The 18,903-nt window shown below is 35.8% G+C and overlaps 2 protein-coding genes across 5 annotated transcripts in view; both read left to right on the top strand.

Annotated features, from left to right (window-relative positions):
* Positions 1-461: 461 nt before the first annotated feature.
* LOC131158597 (uncharacterized) lies at positions 462-17,877 on the top strand. Its single transcript, XM_058113463.1, has 2 exons — positions 462-815; positions 17,629-17,877. Exons 1-2 carry the CDS (start codon positions 462-464, stop codon positions 17,875-17,877), a joined length of 603 nt encoding a protein of 200 aa, XP_057969446.1.
* The window catches only part of LOC131158055 (mitochondrial outer membrane protein porin 4), a 95,494-nt gene continuing 82,942 nt past the window's right edge, over positions 6,352-18,903 (top strand). The window contains exons 1-2 of one of the 4 annotated variants that reach the window (XM_058112612.1): positions 6,352-6,546; positions 6,763-6,830. The gene's annotated coding sequence lies outside the window, so the exon portion shown is untranslated. Of the gene's footprint in view, positions 6,547-6,730; positions 6,831-18,903 lie in introns of all 4 variants that reach the window. The other 3 variants (XM_058112611.1, XM_058112613.1, XM_058112615.1) reach the window with 3 other exon arrangements.

The raw sequence follows: 18,903 nt of genomic DNA, 5'->3' as shown, positions 1-18,903 counted from the left end.
CTGGGGGTCACTCGTTGGTGTGGAAAATCCTCAGGAATGGGTATTATTGGATGACCATGGAAATGGATTGCGTTGAATATGCCCGAAAGTGCCATAAATGTCAAGTTTACGAAGACCGAATACAAGTTCCACCGGCCCCACTCCACATTCTCTCCGCACCCTAGCCCTTTTTAGCCTGGGGTATGGACGTGATTGGGCCGATTACTCTGAGAGCCAGCAATGGGCACCGCTTCATCTTTGTGGCTATTGATTATTTCACAAAATGGGTAGAGGTGGCCTCATACTCCACTGTCACGTAGAATATAGTCAGTCACTTCATAAAGAGGGAATTGATTTGCCGGTACGGAGTTCTTGAAAGGATAATTTTCAATAATGCCAAAAACCTAAACAACAAAGTAATGAGAAAGTTTTGTAAATAGTTCAAGATTGGGCACCACAATTTGGCTCCTTATAGACCACAGATGAATAGGGCAGTGGAAGCAGCTAATATGAACATCAAGAGTATCTTGGAAAAGACGACTGAAACCTACAAAGATTGGCATGACAAGCTCCCCTTTGCCCTAATGGCCTACAAAACTACAGTCCGAACCTCTATAGGAGCTACTCCTTTCTCTTTGGTGTACAAAATGGAGGCTATGGTCCCGATAGAAGTTGAGATCCCATCTTTGCGAGTCCTAAATGAGGCAAAGTTGACCAAAGCAGAGTGGATACAATCCTGGTATGACCAGTTGAACCTGATTGAGGAAAAAGGGATGGCAGCCATAGCTCATGGACAATTATACCAAAGAAGGATGATGAGGGCATTTAACAGGAAGGTGCGACCTCAGCAATTCTAGGAGGGGGATTAGGTATTGAAAAAGATTTTTCCGATCCATACGGACCCTCGTGGTAAGTGGTCACCTAACTAGGAAGGGCCTTACGTGGTAAAGAAGGTATTCTCAGGAGGTGCCCTATTGCTGGCAGATATGGACGAAATCGACCTCCTGCATCCTATAAATTCTGATGCTATAATAAATATTATGCTTAGAGGCCTTATACACTCTCAAAAGAAAGTAATAAAATGATCGTGTTGTTACTCCATGCGCCCTCTATTTGTTCATGCTTTGATCAGATGACAGATGGCCATTTTTTGGCCGACCAGTTTTCCCTAAAAAAGCCCAAAATTTTGCTTATCACTTGGAAAACCCTTTGAAGTTAAAAATTAAGCTATTTTTCTTCAAAAGTCATTTCTCAAATTTAAACGGGGTTGGGATTTTCAAGGGTCGGGCAAATCATGCGAGACAATAACACAGTGCCAAAATGACGACAGGCCATTTTTCCGCTACCCAAAAAAAATTAAGGACGGAAGATACCCATTGTTACCCTCGTTGAGCCTGAAATATATTTAGTCTCATGTTTAAAACTGCCAAATGATCATGTCCTATATTGGGGTAGTTTTGGAAAGTTCGGTCCCAAACGAAGTCTAAATGAATAAAGGGAGGCACGATTCCTTCCAAAAAGAGAATACGGCAAAAGAACAAAGGGAAAAATCAAAGCAAAGAAGAAATAAGGGACGCACGTCATTTTTGATCTTTGGCTAACCCTTTGGTAAAATAAGCTCGAGCCTCATGAACTCTTTCTTCTTTAACCAATACCCACAACCTACATTAAAACCCAAATGAAAAGACCTTATCAGATTGGCATACGTTGCTGTTTCAAGTGATTTGTCAGGCTCAATACCTGATCGTGTAAAGGTACGTAGGCAGCTTATTTAAATTGACAAGCTCGGTCAATGCTTTGCAAAACCCCAAACTTGGGCCAAACATGTCATTCGGGGATGGGATTTTGAGCTTTAGTTTCCCTTTCTTTTGAAAGCCCACATCCTCAAAGCCAATGTTTCGTCTTGAGTCTTAAAGACCATCTAGAAATCGGAACATGAACAATGCCCAATCGAATCATGGACAAACAGATGAATGAAGACTACCATTTGGTCTTACAACATTAAAAGGAGGAGTGAGTCCTTTTCGGTGGAACTGGGGTAGTTTGTGAAAAAGGGAGAGTTAGTTTGGTTTCATGAATTAACATCAGCACCATAGGACAAGGGGACACTGGTGTGAAGTTTACCCTTTTCCAAAAATAATTTTTGAACATAGAAAAACAACTATTTTGCATAGCCTGATACCCTGAGTTAGCGAATTAATGTCATAAATACATAATCGTTTTTGTTACTTAAAATCCTTTTGCTTTTCAAAAACCTCCAAAAAACGGATAGTAAAAAAAACCAAGAGTTCTCAACACTGGGGCAGATTTTGGACACCTGTTGAATTTGAAAGATGGGCAAGACTAAGGACGAGAAAACACTGGGGCAGATTTTGATCACCAGTTGGAATCTAAAATGTAGTCGAGATCAGTGGTGAGTAAATACTGGGGCAAATTTCAAGTGCCTTTTTTGGAGTTTGGAACATGGCCAGCATTGGCGGCAATTTAGAAAACAAGGCCGAGACCAATTATGGATGCATGTGACTAAGGCAGATTTCGTGTTAAGTCCCATTGGAGCTAATTCAAACGCCTTCATGTCAGAACACGAATTGAGAACATAGCCGAGATTAGTGACGAGTAAATACTGGGGCAGATTTTAAGCACCTTTTTCGGAGTTTGGAACATGGCTAGCATTGGTGGCAATTTAGAAAAACAAGGCCGATACCAGTTACGAATGCATGTAACTAAGGCAAATATTGTGTTAAGTCCCATTGGATCTAATTAAAGAACCTTAATGTCAAAACACAAATTGAGAATATAGCCGAGATCAATGACCGATGAATGAAACTAGAGAAGTCTTCGAGTTCCATTAGAGCGAGGTTGGGTGCCTTCATATCAAACTAGAACCTAAAAGCATGGCCGAGATCAAGGATTGAATGATTGATTACAGACACATTGGAAAAAGAAAGGTCTTACATCCTCATGCATTTCATGCATTACATAGAAAAGAAAATAAGAAAAGGCATTCGCATTATAAGTAGCAACATGCATACATATCATGTAACATGCGTCATCATGCACCTGTACATATAGCAACATATCCCTGCATTCTAGCAACACAAGTTAGCAACATGCATACATATAGCAACGAAAAACCATGCATTCATACTTGTCTTGTAAAATAAGCTTGTAAATAATCCTTTCAGGAAGGGTAGGTGTTTCTGTGGTGTTAGTGGTTTGGGAGTAGATCCTAGGATTTTTGATGACGTCACTAGGCATTTTGTGATGTATATTTTTGGACTTTTTAGATTTTTGGTATTGTATATAATTGTTTACAGTTTCATGTTTACCGCTACTTAGGAATATATTGTGTACTGAGTTTTTCCTTAGTGCTCCTTATGGCCCGAGATGTTTTTAGTAGTATTACAGATATATTTGCTATATGTTTTATATATATTAAGGGAAAAAATGGTATATAGTAGCAGGTCGTCACATCCGCTCTATAGACCTGTGGAGAGAAATAGAGAGGGTGAGAGAAGACAGAGAGACAAGGGAGTAAGAGAAGAGATAAGAGAGGATGAGAGACGGAAGAAACAGAGAGAATGGGAGAAGGGGGAAGAACAGAGAGAGGACGAGAGATGGAAAACCAAGAGAGGAACGGAGAGAGAGGAGAGAAGAGAGTTGTAGAGAAGGGGGAAAAACAGAGAGAGTTGGAGAGAATAGGGAAGAGAGAGAGAGGGTGTTCGAGAGAATGAGAAATGAAAAAACTAACAAAACACAAAATTTGGGCTTAAGTATCTTGAGTGCGGGGACCGTAGGATCATTCCACGTGGCAGTCTCCGTCTCGTCGGATCAAGTCGTATACAGGGTCCCTTTGTAGCCGTTGGATCTCTGTCCACCATTAACGGCCAGGATCACACTTTGGCAGACATCTGCATCACGTGTTAGCTCCCTGGATCGATCGAGGACACCTGGCAGCACATCAATGGTGGAGATCCCCCCGCGTGAACCATTAAATGCTGCAAGTTCCCCTTAAAAAATGCTTGCCCGCCCTTCCACTTGTCTAGTGACATGTGTTCGTTGGGTTTCCCGAGCAATCAATGTTGCTTGGGTGCCGTTCACAACCACCATTAGATCGTCGTTGCCACCAACAAGCCAGATCACTCCACGTCACCCTGTCAGCATGAAGCATCTGTGCATCTCCCCTAACCATCCGATCTCAGCCTCCATCAACAGTCAAGATCGACCGTCTTAGGAGTCATAATGGACTCCTGACCCACCACATGAGAAGCAACATGTGGCGCCCATCTTCTTTGTATACGCCTGGCCTGGGGTGGCCTTTCAGGAACCCTCCGATCAATACCCCTTGCCCACGATCACGATCACGCCATGTGGTCTGTCCGTGGTCTTCGCGGTCCACCACTGGGAGACTGACGTGTGGCATGGCCTTGACTGACCTTAAAATAGTCCCTCTTGCGGTCAACGTTTGACCGGTCCTACCCCCTTGAACCGGACCACTCCGATCCTTCATCCTTTTTATTTTTATTTCCAATAATTCCTTTTTAAATATATAAAACTCATAAAAATCCAATAAAATAATAAAAATATCAGAAAAATCACAAAAAATATAGAAAATTCTAAAAAAATATTTTTGACTTGGTTTTCATTGTTTTTGCTTATTTACGTTTTTTTTTATTTCAAAATTTGGGGAAAATGTAAAATTTTTTATAAAATTCAGGAAAATTGAGGGAAGATGTATATATATTGCAATTAGGAATTCATCTTTTTGCAAACTTTTTCATCCCCAAATGCACTCCAAAAACCTCTCGGAATATTACTTTTCACTTAAAAAATCCTAAAGATTTCAAAAGCCTCGGGAGTGTATTTTTGTACCCTACTTTCTCTATTTTCCAATCCTGATGATTTCAAAAGGGAGGCATGAACTATTAAGAGTACGATATGCCCCAGTTATGAGGGAATACCTATATAGTATTTTCATTTTTTTCGATATTTGGAAATGAGTAATCTTAAAGGCTTATTAAATTTAGTTTAAGGGATAATTTTCGATTAATTATGTACCATTCGTAAGAACGAGCACGTAGGGGGTGGTAATACCTTCCGCTCGCATAACCGTACTCTCGAGCCTAACTTTGGTGACGCAGACCGATTATACCTTTAATTGGGTAGTAATCAAGTGTCCTAACCACTCTTCAAAATGTTAGTGGCGACTCCATCATACCATGTTTTCCACGAAAATATTCTTTTCAAAATTCACTCCATTTCTCCCAGTTCGCAGCCGCACCCGTGTCAATGTTTTGGCGGGTCCGGGACGTCGCGACAGACTCTATAGTGTATTTTATAAATTATTTTGTATGGCGCGGTTCCGTGTTTGAATTGATAGTTATGGGTTTGAATATATAAAATTAAACATTTTTCTTTTAAATCATCGACTTTTAGACTAATTGTAAAATTTGGGTAACATTTGAAGTAAATTGGCCAATTCGTAAGGGAAGTTTCTACCATTCCTAAAATTGATTATTTGTATTCTGATGTTCTATCATCCCTAAGACAGACAAGGAGAGAATTATTAAGTCCTAATTTTGATAATGGTTTTATTCCATTTTGTACACATCCAATATGAAGATTATTATATCCAAATTTGTTGTAGCCTCTTAAGGATTTTTTGCATAAAAAATTGGTTATATAAAATTTGCCTTTAAATTTAACATCAATTTCTTTTAATTTTTATCTTGTCATGGATCTAAACTCTAGTATTTTCCCTTTTTTGTAAATTATATTTTTGTCCATGTTAGGTAATTTCCATTCTAAGAGTTCTTTATCATTCTAACATGATTCTTGGCTTATTATTGTTTTGCTAGTTTCACAGCCTAGATGACTATTGGAACTTAAGACACTTGACATAAGTAATTAATAAACTTGATTTTCACAAAATTTTCTAGCCACAACGGCCTAGCACACTGGCTTTACTGCCCTTCATACGTTTTAATTAATATGACTTAACAATGTTATAATTTTTTTATAATTTTAAAAATTATTGAGGAAGACCTTAATGCTCTCAATCATTCTCTATTTTAATGAATTTGAAGTATTTTAATATTTTCATATATTTCAATTATCATAAAATATTAATATCATCAATTTTGATAATTTTAAAAAATCACATAAAATTTAGTGATATTTATAAAATCAATGACATTATGTATGGAGCATGGATTTCAAGGATTTGAATTTGAATGAATTTAAATAAAATTAATTATATTATATATATATATATATACTTAAATTTATTTAAAATTTAAATTTAAATTTAAATATTTTCTTAATTCGTTATTTTTTAATTAAATTAGGAAGGGGGATACCTTAATATGATTTGTACCGGATTTCATTCCATTTACCGTACCAAACGTGTTGTCAGCGTCCTCGGCTCGGCAACCCATTCACCGGTTTTGCCACCCAGCCTATATCACTTGTCTAATTTCTATCTTCCCTCCCTCAGGTTCCATTCCCGCGCAGGACCGACATTGCCGCCCTAAGTCGCCGCCGGGTTCCGCCGGTTGTCTAGCCGTAGTAAGCTTTACTCCTCTCTCCTCTCCTCCATTTTCGACTTATTTTTTTCTCAAACCCCAATCCCCCCCGTCTCCCGTCAGTGTTCTCTGTGCGCGTGTGTTCTTTCTTTTTTCTCCTCCTCTTCCTCCTCCTTCTCATTCGTTTGTTTAAGTTATTTTCTAATTCTATTTTTGTTTTCCTTCAGTTTATCTGTTATCTTGTTGCTATATTTGTAAGGAACGCGGAGGGGGTTTTGAACAGCAGTGTGTCGACTGGATTGAGAGGAATTGAAAGAGGCCATTAAGGTCCGTTTTCCTTTTGATTTTGTTTTGTAACTTTGTTTAATTTTCCATTTTGTTGATTTTGCTATGTTGGATTTGTTATTGAGAAAACAATGCTGGAATTAGAGGTGTTAGGATATGAGCTGAATGAGAAGTGAAGCCTTTTGGTGTTGTCGGGTTATTTTTTGAGAGATCTAATTTTATTTAATTATTTTCCCATTGTTTCTTGGCAACTAAATAGGAACATTAGTTTAAATATGTAATGTCGTTTTTTTGTTAAAAATTACATTTTATGAGGGTTTTTGGTAGTTGTTAGAAACTCAAAGGAACAATTTCATATTCAGAAAACTTAGGAGGCGTTTATGGAATTTACCCTTAAATAAATAGTGAGGTGGACCTGAGTTTAAAACTCCCAAAAAGAGATTAAAGTTACTTTTGGTTCATGAAATAGCTATTAAGATGAAAAACAACGAGAAACTTAGGAATAGAGGAAATAGCCATTCTTTATATATGCCTTATCCAACATGTAATTAAAAAGAATATACATTCTCATGGTGAAATTTGGAAATAGTTATTCATTGTCTTTTCCTTGTTATGGATTCATAAAACGTTTTACTTAGTTATTTGCTCTACGCTAAGTTGGTAACAACATCATTTTTTGTTTAACTAATTGTAACTAACTTATTATAACTAATCCATTATTGTAAATAGGCATTTTGAACCAAACATAACCAAAGGGCTGAAATTTTAGGGTTTTTGGGGGTTTATTAAGAGACCTTCTTATGGAGGCTCTTGTAGTAGTTTTCTCAAGTTTATTTCAATAAATTTTCTATAGGGTTTGCAAATACTTTGTTGATTAAGGTGTAATCCCAAGAGGGGGGGTGAATTGGATATTAAAAAAAATTAAGCCACTTAATTTCCTTTTACACACTTCTTATAAATTTACCAACTACTTCTTGTTGCTCAATTATGTATGTGTGTGGCAATCCTATCTATGCATGTAATATACTCAATTTAAATACAACGCGGAAAATAAAGAGTAGAGGGAAGAGAGAAGACAAACGTGATTTTACGAGGTTCAGCCGACTTGGCGTACGTCCTCGCTTTGAGCAACCACTCAAGGATTCACTAAAAACCCTGCTCCTTAAAGTGGGATGGAACTTCCTATACAAACCGCTGCTTACAAGAGGTACAGCTCCCTCTTTATCTGCTGCTCACAAGAGGTACAACTTTCTACTCACACCTGGTTCACAACCCGAACCGTGTTTACAATGTAATCTGAAAATAACACTCAAAACAATGCCTCTAACAAAAGCTTGTGAGTACAATTCAATTTCCTAACACATTAACATATGATATAACTTGAAGCTCGTGAATGTATGAAAACGATAAACTCGTTTTATGTATGATATGCCTCAACACACGAATCCCTTTTTAACCAAAACTTTCAAGTAAAGATAAATTCAAAAACATTTTGGAATAATCTAGGGTTCTTGGTTCACTTTGCAAAAATGCACACTTATATAATTGAAGTGAACTTGTTGGCAAAAATTTTGTCTTGAATATACACTCAATCAAAATCACAAAGTTTTATTTCAAGTACTTAACCACAAAACTAAGTATATTAATTTGCAGAAAAATATCCCTCAATTAAAATTATATTTATAAGTATCAAGGATATTAAATAAAGTTCTAATGTATCTAAAGATAGATCCTTTTAGAAACCACACACTTGAATTAACCTTTCAATGAGTCACACACCATAAAACAAATAATGATCTTGTTTAAAATAGCTTGGTATATATAAAGATACTTTCAAAATCACTCTTTTAATCAAAAACTAGGTTTTTCAATAAGAAGCCCTTTAAGAAAATATATGTATATTTATATACTCTTGAACCAAGATTTAATCTACCAAGTTAGATAAACTTTCTCAAGTAATGATCTCTTAGAAAATTAATTTTTGTACGAAAGGCACACTCAAGATCAATACTTTTCAATACTAGTCAAGAATAACCAATGAGATGATATGTAAAAATCACAAGGCTAATAACTTGAAAGATCAAACCTCAATACTAGATTGAAGTACAGTAGAGTAACCAAGTTCCCTTTGAAAATCTGAATTGATTTGCCCAAACTTTGAAGATATGAGATTGATGTATAGGCAAACGAATAGCACTAAGAGTAGATAATCAACAAACTTACAACAAGGTGTGTCCTTCTCTTTCTTTTGTGTCTTTTTTTTTTTTTTGTTCTAGGGTTTAGATATTCATAATATATAGTATATTACCCTTAGAATTGATCTCAGCCGTTGGATCAATAAGATACCTCGCATGTCTTTTTAATAAAGAACTGATTTTTAGGCTTTTCCGCGAGTTCAAGCAACCAAACTCGACTTCAGGATCCTGAAGTGTCAACTTCAGGCGCCAGAGGTTCCAAGGTCAGGCGACCGAGGTACCTCTGCCAGGTTCTGTCTTTCCCATTTAATTCTTCAGGCGACCGAACTTAATCTTCAGGCAACCGAAGAAATTTTTCAGGCTACTGAGGTGAAGTTCAGGCTACCGAAGTCCAAATTTTTATTTCTTTTTTCTAATTTTAGAAAATGCTTTGCTCTTTTTCTTGGGCCTTTTATAAAATCATATTTTCTATGATTCCAAAAAACATTTCTAAGTCCATGAAGGTTCCCTAATGATATACATGAAATGCATGAATCCTAAAATCATTCTAAGTTATGTTGAGCCTCAAGATAAATCATATGAAAATGTAGATACATGAGTTCTAAATACCCTTTCCCAAGATATTCTTGAACTTTGCCACTTGCATCTTGATTCTCGTACTCTTTGAGTTCCGTGGATTTTGCCAAGATTTGTTAACTTTCCGTGCATGCTTAGTGTAAGTCCTGTTCACAAACTCAATGCACAGATCAAATAACAAGTGATTTGTCATTATCAAAATAAGATTGGACTCGTAGAGTCAACATACTTGAAACTTTATTATCCTTGTTCTCTTTTCAATTCCTTGGCATTCTTTAGCCAAAACTCAATCATCCTTATTCCCTTTTCAATTCTATAGCATTCTTTGGCTATTTTGCTGTGTTATTGCTGCCAAAATCTTTTATTCAGTTGCTGCACAGTGACCTAAACTGCCTCAGGGATGTATTGGTCTTACTATTATGTTTGAGCCTCCATAGAATGGACAAAATCTGAGCAAGTCTCTGCTTGTTTGCATTTAATTGCCTCTGAGCAGAGGTTGGGCTCTTAATGGTCTGAAATTCACTGAATCGGTCTTGTTTGTTAAATCTCTTAATTGGTGCAGAATTATTGACTGAACAAGAGATCTTCCCATCGCTGATTGAATAAGAGACATTTAAAGATCCTGTTGACATTTTTGGCCCTAAGAAATGTAAATTCCACAATTTTCCATAACACTCTTCTTCGTACCTCACAAATCCCATGTATAGATAGAAGTCAAATGACTAAAAAATTCAGTATTCAAATTCAGAGATTTTTCAAACTTTATTCTGAACCTGGTTTATAAATTTAGAATTGCATACTGCATTCAATAGTTAGTGCTTAGTTTTCTCGTAAATTTTTCTTGACATAATCCTCTTGAACTATGAAGCAAGGGACGTGCTGTGCAGTGCATCACTTGAACTGTTGGTCGTGCGCTTGTTTTATTCTCTTTGTTTATTTTCTTATCAACTTGAGAATGAAACACAGGAAATAGCATAATTAGAGAGTGAAACACAGGATATCAACTATGTATATGTTGAAGCTTTATCACCTTGATCACCAAGAAAATTGAGGCTTGCAATATCAAGGATTTTCGCTGTGGGTACTAACTATAAGATCCTGTCTGAAGTCCTTGCTATGAGGCTTAGAAAAGCATTCTAGAGGTCACTGTCCAACACCAACATGCTTTTGTGGAAGCTGATCATGGATGCTGCCTTTATCGCTAATGAAGTTGTGGATGCCTTTAAAAAGGAAAAGAAGAATAGGCTAGTTTGCAAATTTGACATGGAAAAGTCTTTTAATCACATGAATTGGGATTTCCTCCTTCATATTCTCAGAAAAATGGTGTTTGGGGATTTGTGGTGTAGTGGGATTCATCAATGCACCTCAACTCATCCTTTTTAGTTCTTGTTGATGGCTGTCTGATCTTTTTTTGGCTCTTCCAGGGGTTTGAGGCGAGGGGATCCCCTCTTCCCCTTATTTATATTGGTTATGGAAGTTTTAAGCTTGATGTTGAAAACACATTTTGAAGGAGGTCTCCTCAAGGGTCTAAGCATTGGAATGAATGTGTGGAAATTGAAGTTTCCCATCTCCTATTTGCGGATGATACCATTATTATTATTATTATTATTATTATTATTATTAATTAATTAATTAATTATTTTCTTGCAAAAAATGATCCTAATTAGATCCTCAATCTTAGACATGGTCTTAAATTTCCACAAAATTGTCGAATTTTTTAGTTGAAATTTCCACGAATCATCTGAAATTTATTGAAATTTCAAAACGGAAGTTGTTGAAAATTTAACTTCTTCTTCTTCTTCTTCTTCTTTTTTCCTTTTGAAATTGAAGATTATTACAAGATGGTTATGAATTATAGTTTTGGACTTTTGAAATTATATGAAAAACTAAAGTTAGATATTAGCTACAACATTTTAGTTGACCATTCATGTCTAATTTATTTGTATAATAAATAATATTCAATTGATTTATAAATTTCATTTAAAATAATTGAATTTGTTTAATATTGGTTTTTTTTTTTTTTTTTTTTTTTTTTTCAATTTTGCATCTTATATACCACACGTCTATCTTTGATATATTTTTATTTATAATAATGCTATAGTTCTAAATTTTGCATTATTATAATATTTTCTATAGTTTCATAAAAGAATTCCATGCTTTACTACTAATTTCCTTTTTCATAATTTTTTAAAATCGAAAATGAAATTGATATCGACATTGAAATTTCAATTGAAATTTAAGCACTTTTGAAGCCTCGAAATTTTAGTTGGAGTTGATATTTAAAACCTTCATCTTAGGTGCATCCTCATGGGTTTTGAAGCAATCTTCAGTTTGAAGATGAATTTGGGAGAAATTGAGCTTGTTCTCCTTGGAGAATCGGGATATTTTAGAGGGGCCACTTGCAAGCCTTTTGGGGTGTGAATTGGGGGCTCTCCTAATTACTTACCTAGGCCTTCCACATGGTTCCAAATACAAATACAGGTGTTTAGGACCCAATCATTGGAAGATTTGAATGAAAGCTGGCTGATTGGAAAAGGAATCATCTCTTTAAGGGTGGGGGAATTACTATTGTGAAAAGTTCTCTATTAAATCTTCTGGTTTGCTTTATGCTCCTCTTCCCTATTCCTTGCTTGGCCGCTAAAAGGTGGGAGGGAATTCAAAGGAGATTCCTTTGGGGGAGGGCGGGGGGGATTCAAATACGACGTGGTAAACATGGAGGTTTAGGGATTACATCCCTATTTTCATTTACTAAAGCTCTCCTTGGTAAATGGCTTTGGAGACTTGTGAAGGGGAAGGATTATCTGTGGAGGGAGATAATTGCTTCAAAGTATGGTCTTAAGCATAATGGGTGGACTACTAAAGCTGGGAGAGGCCTTTGTGGTGTCGGAGTTTGGAAAAGATTGAGAGGATTTCTTTTTCCTCTTACATTTTTTTGGGTAGGGAATAGGACAATGTTTTCTTCTAGCATGATGTTTGGTGGGACTAATCTCCCATTAGCACCAAGCCCCTTGCCATCTTGGCTTGTGACAATGATGTTGTAGCTAGTATAACAACAACAAACAACAAACCAAGCCTTAAGTTTCACTATGTGGGGTCGGCTATGTGAATTATTTTCTATCAATTTACACAATCATGGGCAATTTCTTATGAGTTTTGACAACTTAAGCTACTATATCCTTACTCAGTATCTCATTCCAAGTTATTCTAGGTCTACCTCTATCTTTTCTACTACCACTAACAATAACTAGCTCACTCCTCATTGATGTACTAGTTGGCCTATGTTGCAAGTGCCCAAACCATTTGAGCCATCCCTCCCTTATCTTATCTTCTATAGGTGCTATGCCTAACCTGTCACGAATATGTTCATTTTATCTTTTAGTTTTATACCACTCATCCATCTTACATTCTCATTTAAACAATTTTTACTTTTTGGATATGTTGTTTCTTAGTTGCCCAACATTCTAATCCATATAGCACAGTTTGTCTTATAGCCATTTTATAAAACTTTCTTTTTTAATTTAAGGCTATTCTATGATCACACAACACGCTTAGAACACTTCTCCATTTTATCCTCCTTTCATTAACTTTATGTATTAACATATTTTCCGATTTCTCCTTCAACCTGCATAATAGATCTAAGATATTGAAAACCCGGAAGTGCTATTAATTTCTTGATCAACAAGTTTATTTTTTTCTCCAATATTTTTCCTACCACTGAAATTACGTTTCATTTATTCTGTCTTATTTCTACTTATCCTTAAACCTCTAGATTTTAAAGCTTCCCTCCTTAATTCTAACTTAGATTCTACTCCCCCTTTAGTTTCACCAATCAAGACAATGTCATCTGCAAACAACATATGCATGATGCCAAATTTTGGATACTCATAGTAAGTTCATCCATTACTAGTGCAACGAAAATGAGGACGCAAAGAAGATCCTTGGTGTACACATATTGTGATTGGAAATTCCCTAAACTCTTCATTTATACTCCTAACGCTAGTCAATACTCTATCATACATATCCTGTCAAAGGCTTTTATCAAAGTTGATAAAAACTATATGCTAGTCACTTTTCTTTTCCCTGAATTCTTCCATTAATCTTCTTAAAAGATATATGGCTTCTGAGGTCAATCACCCATGCATCCAAATTATTTATTTGAGACCCTCTTTTCTAACCTTAGTCTATGTTCAATTACCCTTTCTCATTGTGTCATTGTATGACTCATAAGTTTAATTCCATGATAGTTATTACAATTTTGAACAATTTTTTTTGAATTTTTTTTTGTATATAGGTAGTAAAGTACTTTTACTCCATTCATCTGTTTTTTATTTATTTATTTATTATTTTTTTTATAGTTTTTATGAATGTGTTAAATAAATTAGTTAACCATGTAACTATGTTTCCACCTAGGCATTTCCAAACCTCAATTGGGATGTTATTAGGTCCTATGGCTTTCCCATTTTTCATTTTTTAATGCAAACTTATTCATTAACTTAACATTTGCAAATAAGTCTCAAACGTTTAGCCTTTTCCTCATTTGTTAATTATGAATTTATGCCTTCTACTTGGTCATCATTAAATAGCTTAGTAAAGCAACTTTGCCATCGTTCTTTTATGTCTTCTTAGACCATCCTTATTTTTTATAATTTCACATTACCTAAGTCCTTGTTCTTCCTTTCTATAGCTTTAGCAAGTTGAAATATTTCTCTCTCTCTTTCTTCTATGTCTATAGCTTTAGCTAGTTGAAATATGTGTCTTTTCTCTTTCTTCTTTGTCTAATCTATCGTATAAATTATTTCATGCTCTTTGTTTAGCTTCATTAATGCCTCTTTTTGCATCTTTTCTTGCCTCTTTATACTTTCATAGTTTTCCATGTTTCTATACTTTTTCCATGTTTTGTACCAAGTCCTTTTTGTCTTCACGACTTTTTGAAAATCTTGATCACACTACCAATTTTCTTTAACAACCAAGAATCTTCCTCTAGATTCGCCTAAACTCTCTTTTGCTTTTTTTTTTTTAATTATAATTTTTATAGTAGAGCTAGCTATTCTACTCCAAAGAGTGTTTGCTTGTACACTATCTCCTATTGTCCGATCACCCTCTTTGATGATTTGTTTTTAAATTTTTATTATATTTTCTCCAATTAGGTTCCCCTGCCTAGTTCTCTTGCATTTATTTATGTTGCCCTTTCTTTTCCATTTTTTAATAAATATATTTAACATTACGACTCAATGTTGTGTGGTTAAATTTTCATCTAAGATAACTTTACGATCCTTAGATGCTAAATGATCTATCTTCCTAGTTAAGAAATAATCTATTTGACTTTTATGCTGTCCACTCTTGAACGTTATCAAGTGTTCTCTCTTTCTTAAAGCATGTCACATTGTAATAAGATCATATGATACGGTCAAGTCTAAGATCATATCTCCGAACTCATTTTATCTTTATATCCAAGTTCTCTTATAACTTGTATTGTCTTTTCCAATATGTTCATTCAGATAAGCTCCTATGAATATTTTCTTAGCCCATGATGATGATATCCTTTGTGTAATACTATCTCTATCTTCTCAAAATTGTCTTTTAAGGTTTTCTATTAAGCCTATTTGAGGGGCCTAAGCACTAATGAACCTAAGACCATCTTGATTAATATTTTTCCACCCTCAACTATTTTAACATCTACAACACTATTTTTTAGGTCTTTGTTTACAATGATTCCTACCCTATTCTTATGTTTTTCTTTTCTAGTGTACCATAGTTTAAATCGTAATTTTTTAATTTCTTTGGCTTTCTTCCCTACCCATTTAGTTTCTTGTATGAAGATTTCGTCAATTTTTCTTCTAACCATTGTGTCAACTATCTCCATGCTTTTTACCTGGAACTTTGGAAGTGTCCCTATTTTCTATGTTTCTAATCTACTCCTAGTCTCTTGAACTAACTTCTTTACCTGTCCATGTCCACAATGATGCGTGAATGATTGCATATTTGACACAAAACTAGGGGTTGATACGGATTCCTGTACCTAGGCATTGACACGGCATGTCATAGATAGAATATTTCACACCTTGTGAATGGCTGTGCAACACTAATTAAAGCACTCTTGCTTGACTAGTCAGCTGAAGATTACTGCAGTTTACCATAGAAACACATCCACGACAGTTGAATGTAAAGTAAGCGGAAGCAGTAAGCAATTCATGAAAACAAATGGCCAGCATGCAGTAAACATTGAAGCAACAGAATTCATTAACAAACACCTTCTTAACCAAAGTGTGTTTTGCGAGGGAAGCTAGTAAGCTAAACACGGTCCCTTGGAATCATTTGACTCTCTCCCTCATGGGCAAGAGCAGCTCACTTGTAACTCAGATTTGAATCCTACGAACAACAATTCTAAAGGTAAAACTACATCACATTTTGCTGGGAAGGATACAAAAAGCAGCTGGTTTCCCATAGAAGATTCTTCACTTTGGCATAGGGTTATTAGAAGTAAATTTGGGTTGGGTGAGAATGGTTGGGTTACCAATGTTAGTTTAAGATGTTTTTTGGAGTCTGTGGAGGTTTACTTCTTAGATTTATCCCTTCTTCACTCCCCTCACACTAAATTTGAGGTGGGGAGGGTTTCTTGTATTTTTTTTTGAAAACACCCATGGTTGGGGAATGGTGTCTTATCCAAATATTTTCCTTGTCTCTTCCGATTGAGCTCAACAGATTATTGTTATTTCTTTCTTTTCTGGTGATTTGAGTAGCCCTTTGTCTTCTTGGAATTTCCATTTTTGGAGCTCTTAATGATAGGGAGTTGATGGAGCTGTCTCCTTGTTGATCTAATTGAATAGTTGTCATATTTCTTTAGGGAGGGATCTTCATTCTTAGTCTTTTGATCATTGAGGGGTTTATTCTTTTAAATAATTTTGTGAGTTCTTGATCCATTCCAAGTCTTTGTTTCCTCTCCATTCTTTTAGTTGGAAGGGCAAAGTACCTCCAAAAATTAAGGCTTTTAAATGCGCTTAATAAAATCAATACCAATAACTTGTTGCAGATCAGGCGACCTTTAAAGGCTCTTTCTCCAGATGTTTGTGGGCCTCTGCTATAAAAATTCTGGGCAGCATCTCATTTTTTTTTTTGCGTTGTGATTTTGCTTGCAGGATTTGGAACAAGTTATTTGGTGTTTTGGGTGAAAGTTGGGTTTGTCCTCCATCGGTAGAGAAATTGTTGGCTACTTCATTTGTAGGTTTTGGAAGGAGGAACTAGGAAGGATTGGACTGAGTTAAGAAAATGTGGTATCTTTGCAGTATTGTGGGGGTTATGGCTGGAGTGTAATGCATGGATTTTTTTGAGGAAAAAGTTGAATTGGCTGCTGGTTTGAGAAAAGATTCAGCATATGTCCTCCTTGTGGTGTGTTGGGCTTGGGTTTTTTAGGGGAGTAAGCATTCCAGATTTCCAGCAAGATTGGAGGAATCTGTTAGATTGATTTTTTCATCATTTTTTAGTTTTTTTTCCTCTGGTTTGTTCCATAATTTTTTTCAGGGGATTCCTTGTTCTCCTGTTAATGAAATCTCTTCTTTTTCTATCCCAAAAAAAAAAAAGAAAAAAGAAAAAGAAGAAAAGGGCCATACAGTACCTCCCAATGAGCCTGACAAAAATGTTGATAAAACTAAGGAGGAACGAAAAACAGGAAGAAGGGAGGACCCCCTAAAAATCAGGTGCAGTTTGAAACCAGCTTGAGTAAGCTCAACGGATGACAATCATTGCCAGCTGGAGTTTGAGGGGTATGTTTGAACCTCTAAAAATGAAGGAAGTGAAGAAATTTATTACAGATCATAAAATAGATGTGTTTGGGTTATTTGAAACCAAGATCAACTAAACAAACTTCAATAAAGTTACCTAGAACCTTCAGAAAGAAGGGCTGTTTCTGCACAGCTATGAGTTCGATTGGCCTACAAGTAGAATTTGGGTTGGTGTTGATCCCAGACTATTCAGGATTGAAGACAAGAAAAGCAACCAAGCCATCTCCTCAAGACACGGATTCGAGGTAATGCTATTTGACTAGCTTCTGTTCATGCTTCCAATGTTTTTAGGACAGAAGAACACTTTGGTCTGACCTTCGTAAACTCTCTAGCTTCATCAAGGAGACTTCCTGGCTTGTTCTAGGGGATTTCAGTGTGATTAAGATTCTCTCTGAAAGCAACAACGCTGTATCTACTACTGGCCTTTCTGGTTTCAATGACTTCAAAGAATTCCTTTGTGAAGCAGATATTAATGATTACCCATTTTATGGCCCTATCATCACTTGGACCAATAAAAGAATAGATAACCTTCTTTCCTGAAAGCTTGATAGAGCTCTGACCTCAGCCTGTTGCAACTGTTCTTTCTCAAATGTGAATGTTGAGTTTCTGCTCCTCAGTATCACAGATCACCACCCCATAAAACTGACCTTAATGCAAACATCTGGGCAGCATATAATTCATAGTCCTTTCAGATTCCTTGATTGTTGGACTAGAAATGAGAACATTCTTGAATATTGTTAAAGATTATTGGGATGTTATGGTCAATGGAACTATGTTCATTTTGCACATAAAGCTGAAAATCCTAGAGTAAAAAAACTCAGGGACCTCCACAAGTGGTTCTACTCAAGTCAGAGAAAATTCAGGAAGCTAGGCAGGAGCTTATAATGGAACAGAGCAACATCCGTCATCTTACAGGAAGTTGTGACTACACTGATGGATCTTCTGTCAGCTGAGGAGGAACTCCTAGAGCAGAAAGCTAGAGTAAACTGGCTGAAGTTGGGATACAGAAATAACAAATTTTTTTCTATCATGGTTAATGAGAGGAGAACCAGGAATCATATCAGAACCCTCGAGAATGCCGAAGGAGTTGAAACTGATAAGGCTGATGAAATTACCGACATCATTCTCAATTTACTAAAACCCTTTGGGCCAAACACAGTGGTGTCGCCCTGTAATCCTACCCTACTGAAAGAATCCTGATTTTGATTGGTCTGAAGTAGTGGTGGCAATTGCAACCCATACCCATCATAAATAGAAGGATTAGGGTACATTTATGTAATTATATGAGTCATAAATGGGTGACCCATTTAGACCCATTTATTAAATGGGTTAGATGGGTGTACCCATTTAACCCATCAACCCATTTAAATTTTCAATCTTATTAATCACAATAGTAATTAATCTATATATTTAATTTACCACATTTAAAAATCTACGAGTAACTAATATTATAATTGAATCTCTATTTGCTTAATGTAATTATGTATTGTTCAATTCAAATATTTATACAACTATAGACATAATTTGTCTTAGTTTTCAAACTAATTAACATGCATGCATGTTCGT

This window comes from Malania oleifera, chromosome 6 (genome assembly GCF_029873635.1).
Source record: "Malania oleifera isolate guangnan ecotype guangnan chromosome 6, ASM2987363v1, whole genome shotgun sequence".
NCBI classification, from domain to species: Eukaryota; Viridiplantae; Streptophyta; class Magnoliopsida; order Santalales; family Ximeniaceae; genus Malania; species Malania oleifera.
Note: the sequence above shows the minus strand (reverse complement) of the source record. Positions and strands in the feature narration are given on the sequence as shown.

What these genes read in the sequence shown, in the direction of transcription:
- LOC131158597 (XM_058113463.1), top strand. Translation starts at nt 462, where the DNA reads ATGAATAGGGCAGTGGAAGCAGCTAATATGAACATCAAGAGTATCTTG. An exon ending in TGAGGGCATTTAACAGGAAG is followed by an intron (nt 816 to 17,628) that starts GTGCGACCTCAG and finishes CAATGTTTTTAG; the next exon opens with GACAGAAGAACACTTTGGTC.